The following is a 15374-nucleotide window of genomic DNA, read 5'->3' on the forward strand; positions in this document are numbered from 1 at the left end:
CAGGACCACTACTTTTGACTGACCCCAACCCTTCTTGGGTCTTCTAAGAGACTATCAACGACTCCTTGAAGAGAGGAATGCTATCTCCTACCCTGTAGCATATATACTGGCAGTAAAGTCACCACTACTTTACACTAGACTGCAAACTGCTACCCAGTGTCAGACCTTCCTTTTCTACTAATTGAGAGACAGCCAAAGAGTATCTAAATGCTCCTTATGAAGTGATATTGTCTGGACCCCTCTGTCAGTCTTGGAGAGGTAGCATCTGTTGTTTTAGTCTAGTAGGGGCCAACCTTTTTGGCAGGTGCACTACAAAATAAATCTACACCCTCCCCAATCCCACTCTGATCTTCATCCCCTGCCCAATCTGTTGCTCTGCTTTCCTTTCCATGACCCGTGATCCCTGCTTATCTGTAATTCTGCTCTCTGCTTCCTCCCCTATCTCTTGCTGTTCTCTTCTCCCTCCCCACTTTGTCACATGCAGAAGCTGTCCATGGTGCAAGTTGGCCACCCCCATTCTAGTCAGTGACTTTTTCTTGCCCTTGGGCAAAGGAAGTATTTCTGTACTCTGCCAGATCAATCTGCAGCATTTGATATTACTGATCACCAAATATTCTTCAGCGATAAATAGAAATAACCTGAAATAGCTGGGGTCTGTGCTGTCCTCTTTGATCATTTGAGGTTTGTGACTCAAGCATACCCCAGACTGCCCCCTTCTCTGCCAGCTGGCTATAATACTGTCTTTGGGCAACATCTGCGGTCAGATAGAACAAACTTTTATTCACCATTGTCTGAATTTGGGTTTTGTGTTTTCAGTTGGGCAGGTGAACTACCCAAAGGTTGCAGACAATTCCTCCTTTGATGAGGACAGTAGTGATGCCCTGTCCCCTGAGCAGCCAGCCAGCCATGAGTCCCAGGGATCTGTACCATCCCCAGTGGAGGCCCGAATTGGTGAGCCGCTTCCAACCATCATGAGGACATTGCCAGCCCAGGTGAGAATGCAGTGTGTTGACTCTTTCTTTTCTCTGGGGGTCACAAAACCCTTTCTGAATTGGGGCAGTCGATCCCTAAAGAGTGAGGCACAGGGATCCACAAGATGTGATTACTCAAGCCTGGTCTGTGTTCCTTACTGTGTTTTTGCAATATATTTTGGTTTTAAATGGCACCAGTGAAGGCCTTTGATTGCCAGGGTGTCCCATGGTAGGATTGGGAAGGAGTGGGCATCCATGATGCTCTGGTGATGCAGGAAGCAGGGTCAATAAAAAATCAACTATTTAAAAAAATTAAAAATAGGATTTTTAAAAAATTTAAATCAGATTGTTTTTATTTAATTGTTTTTTAAATTTTTTTTAAAGATTTTTAAAAAAAAACACAAAAAACATGAGGCCATGAACTATAGAAGGCAACATGATGTTAGTCTGCCATGGACTATATTACATCAAACTTCAGACTAACATGACAGATGTTAGTCTGAAGTCTGATGTACAGTCCAAAAAACAACAGGCCATGGACTATATGAGGGGCCCAATCTTATGAGGTTCCCGGAGGCCTCTCTGTAGATTAGTAAGGATTAAAGAAAAGCACTCGACCCAATGGGACTCAGTGTTCATCTGGAAGATCCCATTAAGCATCTCTGTGATATTTAGTTTCAGTTCTCAAACTGTGGATTTGTATCTCCAGAGATAACATTCTTGTTAACAGCAGTATAGGGGGAGGAGAGATAACAGACCTGACTACCTACCCATCAGTCCTATTGTCTCTCTGCAAGTTTGTGTACACAGAGTCAAGCCCTTACCTCTCTCTGAAAGTGCAAAGTTTCAAGAAGCTAAATGAATTGGATTGTTGGGGGTGGAATAGATCTGGGCAAGGAGGAGGAATCTGGAGATGAATGCAAGGAGGAAAGGGCGGTAGAAACAAAAAATAAACATTTTGAGCTGAAAATTCCAGAAGTCTTGAGGGATAAGTTTCTGAGTATAGCCTCTCCATTGCTTTGAGATCTAGCGCGGGAATGGTATGGTAGAAGGAAAAACTTATCATGGCAGCAGGCTTGCCAGGCAGTAAAAGAAACCCTGTTCGGGAATATTTTAATGAAGATTATATTAAACAACAAGAATGCACTTTTTGTAAAAAACAATGATTAAATTGAGGCTTTCTGACCAGTGATTTTAATTATTATTTAAATAGATTTGATTTAAATCAAATCCACCCTGGCAGGAAACAGCACAAACTTATGCATTTTTGGGAATTGGTAGTCGGAATAGTAACTTGGTGAACCCTATTGAGCTAAGTGTATATGACTTTCTGGGAGACAAAGGTGGGGGTGTTGGTTTAGAAATGGAGCTTGAACTCCACCCCTGCCTTAGGCTGGTTTGCTCGCACTGCAGCAGGTAAGGTAGCAGATGGCTATGTAATGGTGTGGACCTTGTCCCTTTAGTGAATGTCTCCCATAGATCATTTACATTGTGTTCTTTCCAGAAAACAGAAAGGGAGAACACTGCTTCTTTGTGTGTATTTCACACTCTCTATTTTTCCTATTTTGCAGGGTACATCACAGTTACAGATCACTGTAGATTCCAGTGAAGCACCTTTCCTACCTGAACAGCCACCTCCTCCCTTGCCTCCACCGCCTTTGCTGCCTCCCAATCTCACCAATGGAGCTCTCGTTCCTGCTGCCAAGCCCCCACCAACACTTATTAAGGTACCATGGTGGGGCATCCCCATTTCTTTATAATAACAAAACTTAAGATGAGTGCTCTGCTGTGGGTAGAGAGCGGGAGTGAGACACTAGGTCATGCTCCAACACTGGAGCAATGTCCTGTGTCACTTGCTGTCTCCCCCTAGCCTCCATTCACAGAGACTTTAATGGGCTTTTCTCCACACACCTGACGAGCATAACATTTCAGTGGCCATGATCCATAATATCTGGATGCAGAAAGCTTTTGAAGTATCTGGAATTGGCTGGGATCAGAGATGAGAAGTCTTGGCTAGATGGACCAATGGACTGTTGGGCTGAGCAGGCCTTCTGTTCTAGTCTTTGCTCTACCCCTGTATAAGGTATTGGAGCTAAGTGAGCTGCTCTGTGTGCTTTATTGTTGAGGATCTAGGAATGTGGAAAGGCTCCTGGGTTATATCTGGAGAGTTTTGAGATGCAAGACCAGGCTGGTTTCTGGATAGGGTTAGATGTTAATGTCAACCACATTTTTTTCCTCACTAGGCTGGTAGTAAAATACTGGAAACAGGGTACCCAGAGAAGTTGTGGAATGTCCATCCGTGGAGCCAACGCCTTGGCTGATTATATAGTTGGGGATGGTCCTGCTTTGAGCAGGGGGTTGGACTAGACGACCTCCTGAGGTCTCTTCCAACCCTCATTTTCTATGATTCTATGAAATGCCTTGACTGCACCCACTCTTACTCTCTTCCTTTTCCACTGAATAGCAAAGCCAGCCTAAGACAGCCAATGAGAAGTCTCAGCGCAGCAAGAAATCCAAGGAATTGAAGCCGAAAGTCAGGAAGCTTAAATATCACCAATACATTCCCCCGGACCAAAAGCAGGACAAAGGAGCCCCTCTCATGGATTCATCTTATGCCAAAATACTGCAGCAGCAACAGCTCTTCTTGCAGCTCCAGATCCTCAACCAGCAGCTGCAGCAGCACTACAACTATCAGAGCATCCTGCCAGCCCCACCAAAGTATGTGTCCCACAACATTTCCCTCCCATGTGGAAGGTTATTGTGGTCCTCCAGAAGGAGTCTTTTGTTGGGTTAATCAGTTAGGCAGGAGCATCTGAACTTAGCTGGTTTGTTAGTATTCACAGTTGGGAGTTCTGGGTGCAGTTAGAAGGCTCTGATCAGCTGGTGTCATATTTGCAATGATCAGGAAGCTTCCATAGGCACATACTGCTGCAAGTGTCTGTGCTTGGCTTCTTAGCATGAGGAGGGACGAATGGTGATGAGCACTTTCCATCTCAGTTTTGATGCCCACACTTTTTCTTTCTTGGTAGGCCTCCAGGAGAGCAGCAGAGCAGTACCAGTGCCCCTGCCGGGCGCAATCTTTCTACCACAGTCAGCTGCGCGTCTTCAGTATCCTCCAGTTCTGGTGGGCTGATGCGACAAAACAGTAATGCCACAGTGGCCAAGCCAGTGGGCAGCCTCCCTGCCAACCTAGATGACATGAAGGTAAAGGTCCACCTTGCTATCACCTCTAACACTGCTGAATCTCTAGTGGACATTCAGTAAGGACTGAATGAGGTGGCCATCTCAGGTCAGGGCTGAGGCATGCTGACAGGACAGTTTGTGGTGACAGCTGCCATTGCTGTCCTCCATTCTGTCCTGCGTATGTGGATAACAAAAGGGACCTTCCACCAGCAGGGCTGTCAGTTCAGGACTGTAGAGACTTAAAGGTTTTTCTGGTAAGGGTGGGAATTCTTTTAATTTTAATTCTGTTTTTTTCCCTTGATTAGGTGGCAGAGCTGAAGCAAGAGCTGAAGCTGAGAGCATTACCTGTCTCTGGTCCAAAGACAGACTTGATTGAGCGGCTCCGAGCTTACCAAGAGCAAAATGGCATAGCCAATCAAGCAGCCACCACATCCAAGCCCAGTGCAACAGCCGTCATCCCAAAAGCTGCTGAAGTGATGGTAGCCTTTCCAGCTACCAGGCTGAGCACAGGGTCAGCATTGGTCACTGCTGGCATCACACCAGCAGAGGTTGTCGTGGCCACTGTCACTGGCAATGGTGTGATGAAGTTTGGCAGCACAGGCTCAACCCCACCTGTTTCTCCCACCCCATCAGAACGCTCTCAGATGAGCACTGGGGACGAGACCTCAGCCACCGGAGATGCCTTTGGGGAGATGGTAACTTCACCTCTGACCCAGCTCACCCTGCAAGCATCTCCAATGCAGTTCATGGTGAAGGAAGAGAGCTCCAAAGTTACCTACTGTAGTGGAAATCCAGTCCCCAAGTCAGAACAGAGCAGCACGAGCAACAGCAAAGACATGGAGGTTCAGGATAAAGACCAGATGCTGCAGGAGAAAGACAAGCAAATTGAGGAACTCACTCGAATGCTGAAACAGAAGCAGCAGCTGGTAGAGATGCTGAGGCTGCAGCTGGAGCAAGAGAAACGGTCACAGCAGCTGCTTCCAGCCATGGCCACTGGAGGAGATGGAGCTGTCCCCATTCCCAACTCGATGGTGTTCGACATCCCGGTGAAAAGTGAAAACGGTTTCCTGAGTTGCCAGTCTGCAGAGCAGCCCAATGGCCAAACAGACCAATACGCTCCTGTGCTGACCGCTAGCCAAATGGACACTTCAGATCCAAGCTCAGTGCCAAAGAAAGAGGTGATGGTGAAACAGGAGGTACTGGCGGCAGAAACAGAGCCACCATGCCAGTCCCACAGTCCACGGATCTTCCTTGGTCAGCAGGGGGTTGTCCTGAGTAACTTCATCAAGGGGGCTCCTCCCCCTACCCTCATCACAGATTCCACAGGGACCCACATCGTCCTTACAGTGACCAATCAGAGTTCAGGGAGACGGGGCCTCTCTCCACAGGAGAAAGTGAACAGTAGCTGCACAACATTGCAGGTAGACATGTGTTGGTTCTTCCCTCTCTTGTACTGTCCCTTCCTTGCTAGCCTAGTCCTGATCATTATCACCGAGGACTCATAGTGCCTGGGTGTGATCCACTGGGCGAATACCATAGGTAAACTAAGCACAAGCTTGGTGCTCTTATGGTTGCCTGTACAGTAGTTTGTACAGGCAGCCACAAGAGCCTGTAGTTTGTGGAAACCAGGCTTGGTGTAGCTAAAGTTTATGCTTCAGGGCAAAAATGGACCCGTGCTGTGGGATGGGATGGAAGTCTGCACAGGCAAACCTTGCAGTTGAGCAGCACTACACCATTACTACCCTGGGGGTCTTCAAGAGGAGGTTAGATGAGTATCTAGCTGGGGTCATCTAGACCCAGCACTCTCTCCTGCCTATGCAGGGGGTCAGACTCGGTGATCTATTGAGGTCCCTTCTGACCCTAACATCTGTGAATCTATGAATATGAATTACCAGGTGTATCATAACCTGCTCAAGTCTCCTTTGAAGCACCAGGTATTGTCAGGGGTAGGCCACTAGGTTAGGTGGACATGCTGAGATGTGCTGACCTTGCTTTTTAAAAGTGTAAGCAAGAACATCCCACAACACATTGCTTTATGAAGAGGCAGGGAAGAGAGAGTTAGAGCTGTATAACTCTGTCCACTGAGGCTTATATGCTGATATCTGAGCCCAGGGAATGAGAGTTCATGCCGAACTCACTGATGTTTTCATGGGCAGACAAGTCAGTTTTTAACAAAGGTAACTTAATGATGCTCTCCAGTGGTTTTGGAAGGGAGGGACAAGCTTCAGGGCATAAAGCATCCTCATCACCTTCTGCTGAGTATTAATCTACCCCAGGGTAGTTTCTCCTTGTCCCAGAACTCCCTACTGTAGCATTCCTTACACTCTCCTCCAAAGCTGCCACCAGTGGCTGCCGTCAGTAACAGGTTGCTAAACCAGTTTTGCAGTTGCTCAGTTCCCAACAGCAGGCAGGTGTCATTCACTATCTCTGTTCTGCAGGACTGAGAACTGCATTTCCAGAAGATGTAAGGACAGGCTGACCTCATCAGGGCTTTAAGAAATCAGATCTTCTCTCTCCCCACCACTCTCCCTGCAGCTCTGTTCAGTAATATGGGGAATTGTTTCTTACGCATCTTTTTCCCTTCTCAGACGGTACAATCATCACCTACTAAAACTTCCAGCCACGCACAGTGTCAGCTCCCTGTAGGCAACTCCCAGCCGCAGCCACAGCAGCAACAGCAGCAGCAGCAGCCCAGAATACTGAACCAGCTTGTCAGGAAGGTAGCTGACTCTTTGCTTACATTTCTTCTTTGCTTTCCCTTTCGCTGATGCTGGAGTGTGTGGCAGTAGGGAGAAGGGAGCACATACACAAACCAGTTCTGAGACCAGCTCCACTGCAGGAGAGACCTCGCTGCAGGGTCGTCTCCACCACAGGTTGCAGCTGCATAATGAATTTGATCCTCAGTTGAGAAGTTGCCAGCAGATGCAGATCAGGGCAGCATGGCACAGTGCTCCCAGCCCCCATCTCCAGCCTTCTGCCAAAGCTGTTCTACTCAGTCACTCACAAGCACACCTCTTTGGAGGATCAGGAGCACCATGCACCTTTTTCTGAGGTTTCAGAGGTGACTGTAGATGAACCACAGGCACTGGAGCAGAGGATTCTGGGATGCATCGAGGGGGACTGAATATGGAGTTCATGGCATGAAAAATAGTCGAGAATCTCTGGGAATGTATTGCCTTTGCCATCTTCTCGCAGATAGTAATGACAAACAAAGAGAGACTAGAGTGGCTCTTCTTGAATAGCCACAGAATAGCTCCTCCTTTGAGAAATCCCACTAGAAATGCAAGGCATTTACTGTGCAGTGTGTACCTGCCAGCAGGTGCCTTTCCAGGGCACAAGGGTTGGAGGAGTGCACTCAGAATTGTCCTTCAGGCATAAAAAAGGTGCCTTCAGTGGAGATTACTTTCCACCTCTTCCAGGGACTGAATTGTTTTGTCCTTCCTGTGAATTATGTTGACAAGCTGTAATGGTAACATGGAGCAAGAGGAGAGCTGGAGAATGAATACCTCTGCCTTCTCAAAGCAACAGCTGCTAAGTGTTCCTGTTGTGCATCTGCTCCCTGAATGGTCCAGATCAGTTGATAACCCCAGTCCATTCTGCAGCTCATCAGTTAGATAGGTTAGAGCAAGGTCACAAAGGTTTTTCGGGGCTTAGAGCATAGCTTCTGAACCTGGCCCATGACATGAATGGGGAGGAAGTGGCGCTGTCCACTGTAGTTATGCTGTTGGGGTCTGATGTTCTGGCTTCTTTGAAGAGGATGTGGGACTTGTGTTCACTCTAAGGGCCTTAGCTATTGCAGAAGTTAACCCAAGGCTTCTTACCCCTTGAATTCCTTTGGCTGGTTGACATCTGTGCTACAAAAGTGTTTGCAGTAACTGTCCTATGCTTTTGCCTCCCTGTAGGGTCAGAAGCCAGGCCTGCAAGTAGTCACTGGGCAGATGCCTCCCACAGTATTGTCTTTCTCAGCACCTCCAAACCTGCAGCCCTTCTTCCTTAATGGCTTCCACAAAGGATGTCTGAAACCTGGTGCTCCTGTCAAAGCTGGCCAACCCAGTGTGCCGAAAAAGGTACTTATGCAGCAGACAGGGCCGTCCTTAGAGGGGGGCAAATCGGGGCGACCACCTCAGGCCCTGCACTTTGCGGGGCCCTGTGAAGCTGGGTGGAGCAGCTGCGGTGACTCAGCGCCACCGCCAGCTTAATGCCTGGTCGCTTCTCACCCACCCCCACCGCTGAATCCACCGCCATTTTCTTCAAGTCCAGAGCGCATGAGGACGGGGCCCCGCTCAGGCTCATTTACCCCAGGCTCCGCACCCTGCTCATGGTCATCTCTGGAAGCAAACCCCCATGCCTATGTTATGGCACCAGGGATCAACCCACTTTTTCAGGCATACCTGGGGTTTTGAAGGCTGAATGTACAGGGACTACTCCTGCCCCAGCAATATTGCTCCATGTGCCCTAGGGAGGAAGAGCAGAGAGTGGCTTCCTAGGTGACAGTGCAGGGGGTGCAGAGAAGCAGCATCGTGGCAGAGCATTCAGGAGGCTGGGGCCATTATTCCTACTTTAGCAAACCAGCTGAGGCGAAGGCCTGCCCCAGCAATCTGATGTGTGCTTGGGCACTGGATCAATTCTGACTCACACGGAAGAGCTGAGTCACCAGTACTGCAGGTTTCCTTTGGAGGTCTCCCATGCCAGCCAGCTTAGCCTGAGACATGATCCCAGCAGAGCCTGAGGTGGACACTGCAGGCTTTTCCAAGGCCAGTGTTATGCAAGTGGCTTTGTGTTGCCAAAGCACACTCATCCCTGGGAGGAGCAGGTGAAGTAACAGGGTGGAGCTGTTCCGTGCAGAGCGAGCACAAAACACTGTGCTGGGAGTGCCTTTGAAGCTGTGGGAGGTGCTGGAGGAGTCTCCACCCTAACTGAGGAGCCCTCCCCACTCCAGTGCAGCAAAGGGTGCTTCAGCAGAGGTTTCTGGTTGTGTTTTGAGGGGAAATGGCTGCAGCCAGGGCATAGAGCACACTGTGCAGCGCAAGTGCTGGGAGCAGGAGCAGGTCACATATTTGCTGTGTTAGCTGAGGCACAGGATGGTCCCATCCCAATAAGGTGGAGTGGCCCTGATGGGGACAATGGCCTTGGCTTTCTGCCTCCTCACTCCTTTGTCTTTTACTCTAAACAGCCCTCTTCGCAGCCAGGCTCTCCCCCTGCCTCCTCCCCATCGCAGATGGACCTTGAGCAGCAGCAGCATCCGTCCCTATTTGGGACCCCTCCGTCTCCCCTCCCTGCCCCCTCAGTACCAATGAAAGAACCCCCAGGCTACGAAGAGGCCACAAAACAACAGCCAAAGCCCCATGAGGTAAGAGCCAGCCTCCTTCTCTGGCTTCCTTGGGGAGCCTGTGCAAAAAACATCTTCTCTGAATAATAAACGCACATAGGTCACTGAATTCAGGGACAGGCACCTAGAAACAGAGACACTAAGACATGAGGGGTCTTTTCTAACTGACCCTAAACTACATGTAAGGGAGTCAAAGCACCTTCCCTCTGGCGGCATCTCAGAGGGGTTGGATCCATGTCCTGTCTCATTCTGGTCCCTCCACTCACTGAGGCGGAGATGAGGTTACTATGGGGTCGTTGATATGGGGCACTTTGGGGCTGCTATGAGCACCTTACTACCTAGTAATGCCTTGGGGCTACAGGGTGTTGGTGCCTGGCTGCTGTGCACTGTCCAACTGGGTAATTTCCTCATCAGGGGAGAAGGGAGGGGGCAGGGGAAGGCAGCCAAGTTGTGGTTGCTGGGGGGGTCAGAGGTTAGTGCATTTTTTGAGGCTAATCCTACACTGTCTCTTTCTAGGAGAATGGCTGTTCAAGCCAGCAGATGGATGACCTGTTTGACATCCTCATTGAGAGTGGAGGTGAGAGAACCGGCACTTTACAGCCCTTAGCCCTCTGGGTTTGAGTCCATGGTTTGTACAGCCCAGTTGCTAGTATGGCTTCCACCTCTCTGCTGACCCACAGGAGACTGACATTGCTGCTGGTGTGCGGAGCTCCTGGTCTGGGCCCTTGCTTGTGCTTCACTTGGTGCTGCCCAAAAGCACTGGCAGGCAGGCAGGGGAGTCATTGTGGCTCCATAATGTGGCGGTCGAGTGGTAGGCCGGGCTGTGGCCAGTAGCCCCGAAACAGCAGGCGGGTACTTTTGACCGATGGAGCAGAATTAGGCACGGAAGCGTATCGGTTAAACAAAGAGAGTGCTTTACTTACACCGTCGATGAATACAGCGTAGGCAGAAAGTTAGCTTCAGTTACAACCGAAGCATGCAGAACATGGAGTACAACAATTTAACGAGCATACAGGACACGGGGTACGTCGGGAAAGTCGATGACAGGGAGTCGTTGGTGGGTGATCAGTCCGCCACGTTCACTCCAAGATGGGCGCGGAGTACTCCGACTTGGGCGGAAACTACTCTAGCTTTTATACAGCTAGCGAACCAATTGCTAGTCGCCACGTAGGAATAATTTAGAACCGACCAATAATGGTGTGTGTATTTACATAAGGATGGTAGGAGCTTTTCTGCATCGGGGTTCTCCACCGTAGCGGAAATTTCACCGTGCCGAAAAGCTTCATTGTGCTAGAAAATTCCACTGTGCCGAGGCACTTAACTACTAAGTTCTGACACATAAGAAACTAGTTGAGCGCTGGCTTAATGTGCCATAAAGCTCCTGAACATACCTGGGTGATCTCTTCTAGGTTGCACTGGCCACTGCTGGATCCCTCTGTGGCAGGTTGAGAGCCCCCACAAACACAGCTGAGGCTTATCCGGGGAGAGGGGGTCTCATATCCCTTGAGTGGAGTCCTTCACTGCCCAGGCTCTATGTATATTTTTTCTCTACAGAGATTTCAGCTGATTTCAAAGAGCAGCCCTCCCCGGCCGGGAAGGAGCCGTCTGCATCCCCAGCCTGCGCCTCGCCACCTAGCAGCCACCATTCCTCTGAGCAGCCCCTGCAAGTGTCCATGGGCCACCCTGTCCTAGTAGGTCGACTGGAGGACTTTCTGGAGAGCAGCACGGGCCTCCCTCTGCTGACGGCAGCCCATGATGGGCCTGAGCCCCTGCCCTTGATTGATGATCTCCACAGCCAGATGCTGAGCAGCTCGGCCATCCTGGACCACCCGCCTTCACCCATGGACACTTCAGAATTGCACTTTGCCCACGAGCCTGTTGGGGGATTAGCCCTGGACCTGGGTGAGGCTAACTTGGACAGTATGGATTGGTTGGAGCTGCCGGGGGGGCCCGTCATGAGCCTTGCTCCCCTCAGCACTGCAGCCCCCAGCCTCTTCTCCACAGACTTTCTTGATGGACATGATCTGCAGCTGCACTGGGATTCTTGCTTGTAGCTCCCTGAGCAGAGACTGAAGGGAATGGGTGTGGGAGGGCTGGGGATTGATTGTGTGTGGGGAAGAGAGGCGAGTCAACCAAAAATGAGCCCCTAGTCTGTGTACTCCTCCCCCAACAGTAACCCCCAACAGGTACCAGAGGCCGGGGCTGGTACTGCTGCTGTTGGGCTTTTGTGCACGCCGAGCTCCAGGCAGCCGGTCAGGCCCAGAGTAGAAAATGGGGCTGTTGAAGGAGAGGGTCCGCAGGGGCTTTACAACTGGCTGGTTCTCAGCCCCCTCCCCTTAGTCTGGACACAGCTGGGATCTCAGGTGTTAGCAAAGGCATTTTAGTTTCCACCCTAAGCTCAGAGAAATAACAGCAGTGCCCTGCATGTGACCCTGGTAGGCAGGATTTCCCTTGCTCAGGCTGGCAGGAAACAGTGCGGCTGGGTCTGTTCACTCCCGGGGGCAGAAGGGGGCAGGAAGGCAGTGAGCAGCAGCTTGCTCCTAAAAGCAGTTTAAGAAAGAAAAGGGGGTTTATGCAGGTCAGGAAAGGTTCTTTGGGAAACCTTTACAGAGGGGGAGATGGGCCGCAGGAGTTGGAAGACAGGGGCACCTGGGGGATGGGGTGCAGGCTTTCTCCCTCACCAGGCCTGAGCTCTCAGGCCTGTCTCATTTCTGGACAAGGCTCCAGCCCAAAGTGACACTCAAGCCATAAACTACAAGCTGCCTCAGCCCCCTCTGCTGCCACAGTAGGGCTGGGTATGGAGTGGGCAGGAGTGGAGGGCCACAGGGGCCCCAGGAGCCGGGCAGCTGCAGATGCTAAAGCATGGGCTTACCCTCTCTCCAGCTACCTGGGCCGGGTCCCCAGGGACACCGCACTGGGCCCTTTACACACCAGCCAGAGCAGCCAGGCCAGGCAGGTGGGGAAGAGAGGGCAGCTACCATTGTGCCTGGGAACAAGGCCAGCAAACTGCTGTGTGGAGTTGATCAGGGCCCTTCAGTACACCACTCAGGCTGGGTGGAGAACTGGGCAGGCAGAGGGGCTCCTTTGGCTTTTCCACTCCTCCGAAAGGCAGACAGCATCTAGCTGCCCCACTTCCCCACCTGAGGTACTTGGGCAGGTTGGCACCGGCAGGCCCTGTACATTCCTCCCCCTGCGCGTGATGAGCTGCGGCACTGAGCCAGAGGCACGAGAGTGGGCAGGAGCTGTAGGGCAAGGAGTCCAGCATACCCAGACTAGCCCCACACTGACCTCCTTCTGCACAGGTTTCCTAAATGGCCTCAGTAAGAGCCAGACAGGACGCCTGCCCTCTTCTGCACTCTGCTCGGGGCTGATTGCTGCTGGGCTCCAGCTACGCTAAGGTGCTGGGTATTTGGTCCTTCCATACGCTATATGTGGACTCTAGACAGCGGCTCCCCACCCCCGGGGGCAGGGGGATGCAGTTGATGTGATCAGGAGTCAGGCCTTCATACACTGAGGCCGCCGCAGACCCTGTGCTCAGAGCAGCCTTCTGCCCAGGGCAAGTGTCCAGGGTGTTTGCCCAGCCGGCCTTGGGCACTGAGCAGCAGCAGGTGGAGTGTCTGGGCCTGGTGGGCCAGGAGAGGCTGAGGGCTGTGGAGAGCAGCTTGGGTTGGGGGTGAGCAGAAGCTGTTGACACCTCCCGTGAGGCAGCCTGGCAGGTCAGGGCTATGGCGAGCACCTGGACCCACCTGCCTTGGTGTCTGGTGAGCCGTATTTACTGCACGAGCCACATTGGTGAGGGTTGGTGCGCGCCTGCAAGTCATGTCAGCTTAGCAGGGCAATAGCAGAGGCAGCAGCTGCCCAGCGTTGTAGGCTTAGGCTTCCCTAAAACCAATGTGATGCCCTGCAGGCTGGCCCTTTTTTCCCCCTGCCTGAGGATTGAGGATGCCCAAATCAGGTTATTGGCAAATCAGGTTATTGGCCTAGACACTGCCCCACTTCCCTTCCCCTCCACCCACCTCCCTGCCCTGCCCACGAGCGCTTCCTGTGCAGGAGCTGGTGCAAGGGAAGTTGCAGCCTCAATGCCTTGAAACTTGAAAAAGCTCACAGTTGTGTGGGTGGTTCCTGCTGAGGCGCTCCAGGCTGTTACACGCCTGCGGCCATACCCCTCAGCACGTTGGCATTCATCCTGCCTGGTGCACTACGGGGATGTGCCCTGTGTACAGCCCAGAGCCACCCTGCTGGGCTGTTGCTGGCAAGGCTGCCTGGTTGGGGGGGGGCAGTACCTCATGGAGGCAGAGGGAAGGAGCTTTTGGTTTCCACGTGGCTGAATAGGGAAGAGTCGGCTGTCCCCACCCTTGCTATTGTAGTGCTTCTGCACATGCACCCTTAGTCCCGTGCCTTCTCTTGGTCAAGACTGCAGCTGTGCCCATCTGGCATTACACAGGCAGGGATGCTAAACATGGCCAGAGCAGCCTGGCAGGACCGAGCAGCCACTTCCATCCCATTTCCAAAGTCTGGGTCCCCAGAAGAAGGACTGGTGGACTAGGCAGCTCTAAAGGGACATTTGTCATGTCCCACTAGGCTGTGTGCTGGAGCTGGGCTGGGCATGTGCTTCTGCAGTCCAACCCATGGACCTAAGGTGCTCAGGTGCCCCGGTTGGGCTGCAGCTGTTGCCCTTGTGCTCTGCCAAGGTTCCTTTATCCTTTGGACAAGAGAGGTAACAGAAGTGGCCAGATTCACCTTCCCAGTGCTTTTGGGGTGTAGGCGTAGTGGTAAAGTAATTGTGCATGAGACAGAGGAAGGAACTGCCGAGAGCTGGGATTGGGAGGTGCCTGGATTGCTCCCCAGCTGGAGGGGAAGGTGTAAACACCAAGTTTCCCCTGGCTTTTCAAAGTCAAAAGAAGCCACTGTGATTGCTGAGCTCCCTCTGCTCTCCCCCAAGATGCAGGGGCTGATTTTTTGGTACAGTTGAAAAGCTGCAGATAAGAGCAACCTCAGACAAGAACAAGTGCAATGAGTTCCTGCAGGGAGGGGGTAGCAAAAGTTCCTTGCAGTGTGGAAGAAGGGGAGCAGTGAGGTTCAGGACCCTCCCAGCCCTCTGCAGTCATGCAGTGCAGAACACAGAGGGATGGTGCTGCTTTGGTTGGCTTTGCAGTGGGTCTTGGGGATGGGCAGCTCCTGCTGGGAAGGTGCTAAGGCTGGCTTTGTGTGCTCACCTCTCAGTGGAAGGCAAAGGTGGCCTGCTCTTGCAAGATAGTTAAGTCCCTGGCTGGAGCCATCGCTTCTGTGCTTGACTCTCCCCCAGGAGACCCTGTTGCCCGCCCCCCCGGAAAAACAAAAGCCTGATGTTCTGCCTCTACCTTGAATGTAAATCTTGACTTTCTGCTGTGACCACTACTTGTTTGTAATGTGTATTTGATTAGCACGCACTCCCCCTTCTATACAGCAGCTGGCGAAGGGTGACCAGCACCGTCTGGGGCAAAAGGTAGTGCTGTGACAAGATCTAGCATGAGCACTCAACTGGAAAAGGACACATGCAAACAGGTAACGGGAGCGAATGGATCTTCAAATCAAATTATTTTTTCAGTTACAAATATTTGGAAAAAAAAATCCATTTTATTAAAAAAAGATACCAAACTACTGCGTGAGCAGCTTCTCCTGGAGGGAGCACTGATGGGAGTGGAGCAGGGATCACCTTGTCTCTGCCCTCCCAGCCCATGGAGCTGGGAGAGGAGGAGAAAGGCTGCATCTCCAGGCTTCCTAGACTTCCTTGTGCTGTGGCCTTTTCTGCCACTGCATGGGGACATTCGCCCTCTGTGAGCAGGAGGCAACAAGCCCTTCACAGACAGCAAGTGTCTGTCCCCGCTCCTGGGGACAAGTGGGCAGCGTGA

The 15374-nt window shown here is 51.5% G+C and overlaps 1 protein-coding gene across 7 annotated transcripts in view; it reads left to right on the plus strand.

Annotated features, from left to right (window-relative positions):
* Positions 1 to 15123, plus strand: part of MRTFA (myocardin related transcription factor A) — a 131600-nt gene extending 116477 nt beyond the window's left edge. For all 7 annotated transcript variants that reach the window (XM_059726369.1, XM_059726373.1, XM_059726372.1 and 4 more), the window contains 10 exons: positions 817 to 992; positions 2543 to 2698; positions 3436 to 3689; positions 4001 to 4175; positions 4460 to 5575; positions 6743 to 6874; positions 8057 to 8221; positions 9328 to 9504; positions 10000 to 10060; positions 11038 to 15123. In XM_059726369.1, coding sequence (XP_059582352.1) covers positions 817 to 992; positions 2543 to 2698; positions 3436 to 3689; positions 4001 to 4175; positions 4460 to 5575; positions 6743 to 6874; positions 8057 to 8221; positions 9328 to 9504; positions 10000 to 10060; positions 11038 to 11537 — 2912 coding nt within the window. In that variant the 3' untranslated portion in view covers positions 11538 to 15123. The remainder of the gene's footprint in view (positions 1 to 816; positions 993 to 2542; positions 2699 to 3435; positions 3690 to 4000; positions 4176 to 4459; positions 5576 to 6742; positions 6875 to 8056; positions 8222 to 9327; positions 9505 to 9999; positions 10061 to 11037) is intronic.
* The last annotated feature ends 251 nt before the right edge of the window (positions 15124 to 15374 follow it).

The sequence above is a fragment of the Alligator mississippiensis genome, chromosome 4, assembly GCF_030867095.1.
Source record: "Alligator mississippiensis isolate rAllMis1 chromosome 4, rAllMis1, whole genome shotgun sequence".
Lineage (NCBI taxonomy): Eukaryota > Metazoa > Chordata > Crocodylia > Alligatoridae > Alligator > Alligator mississippiensis.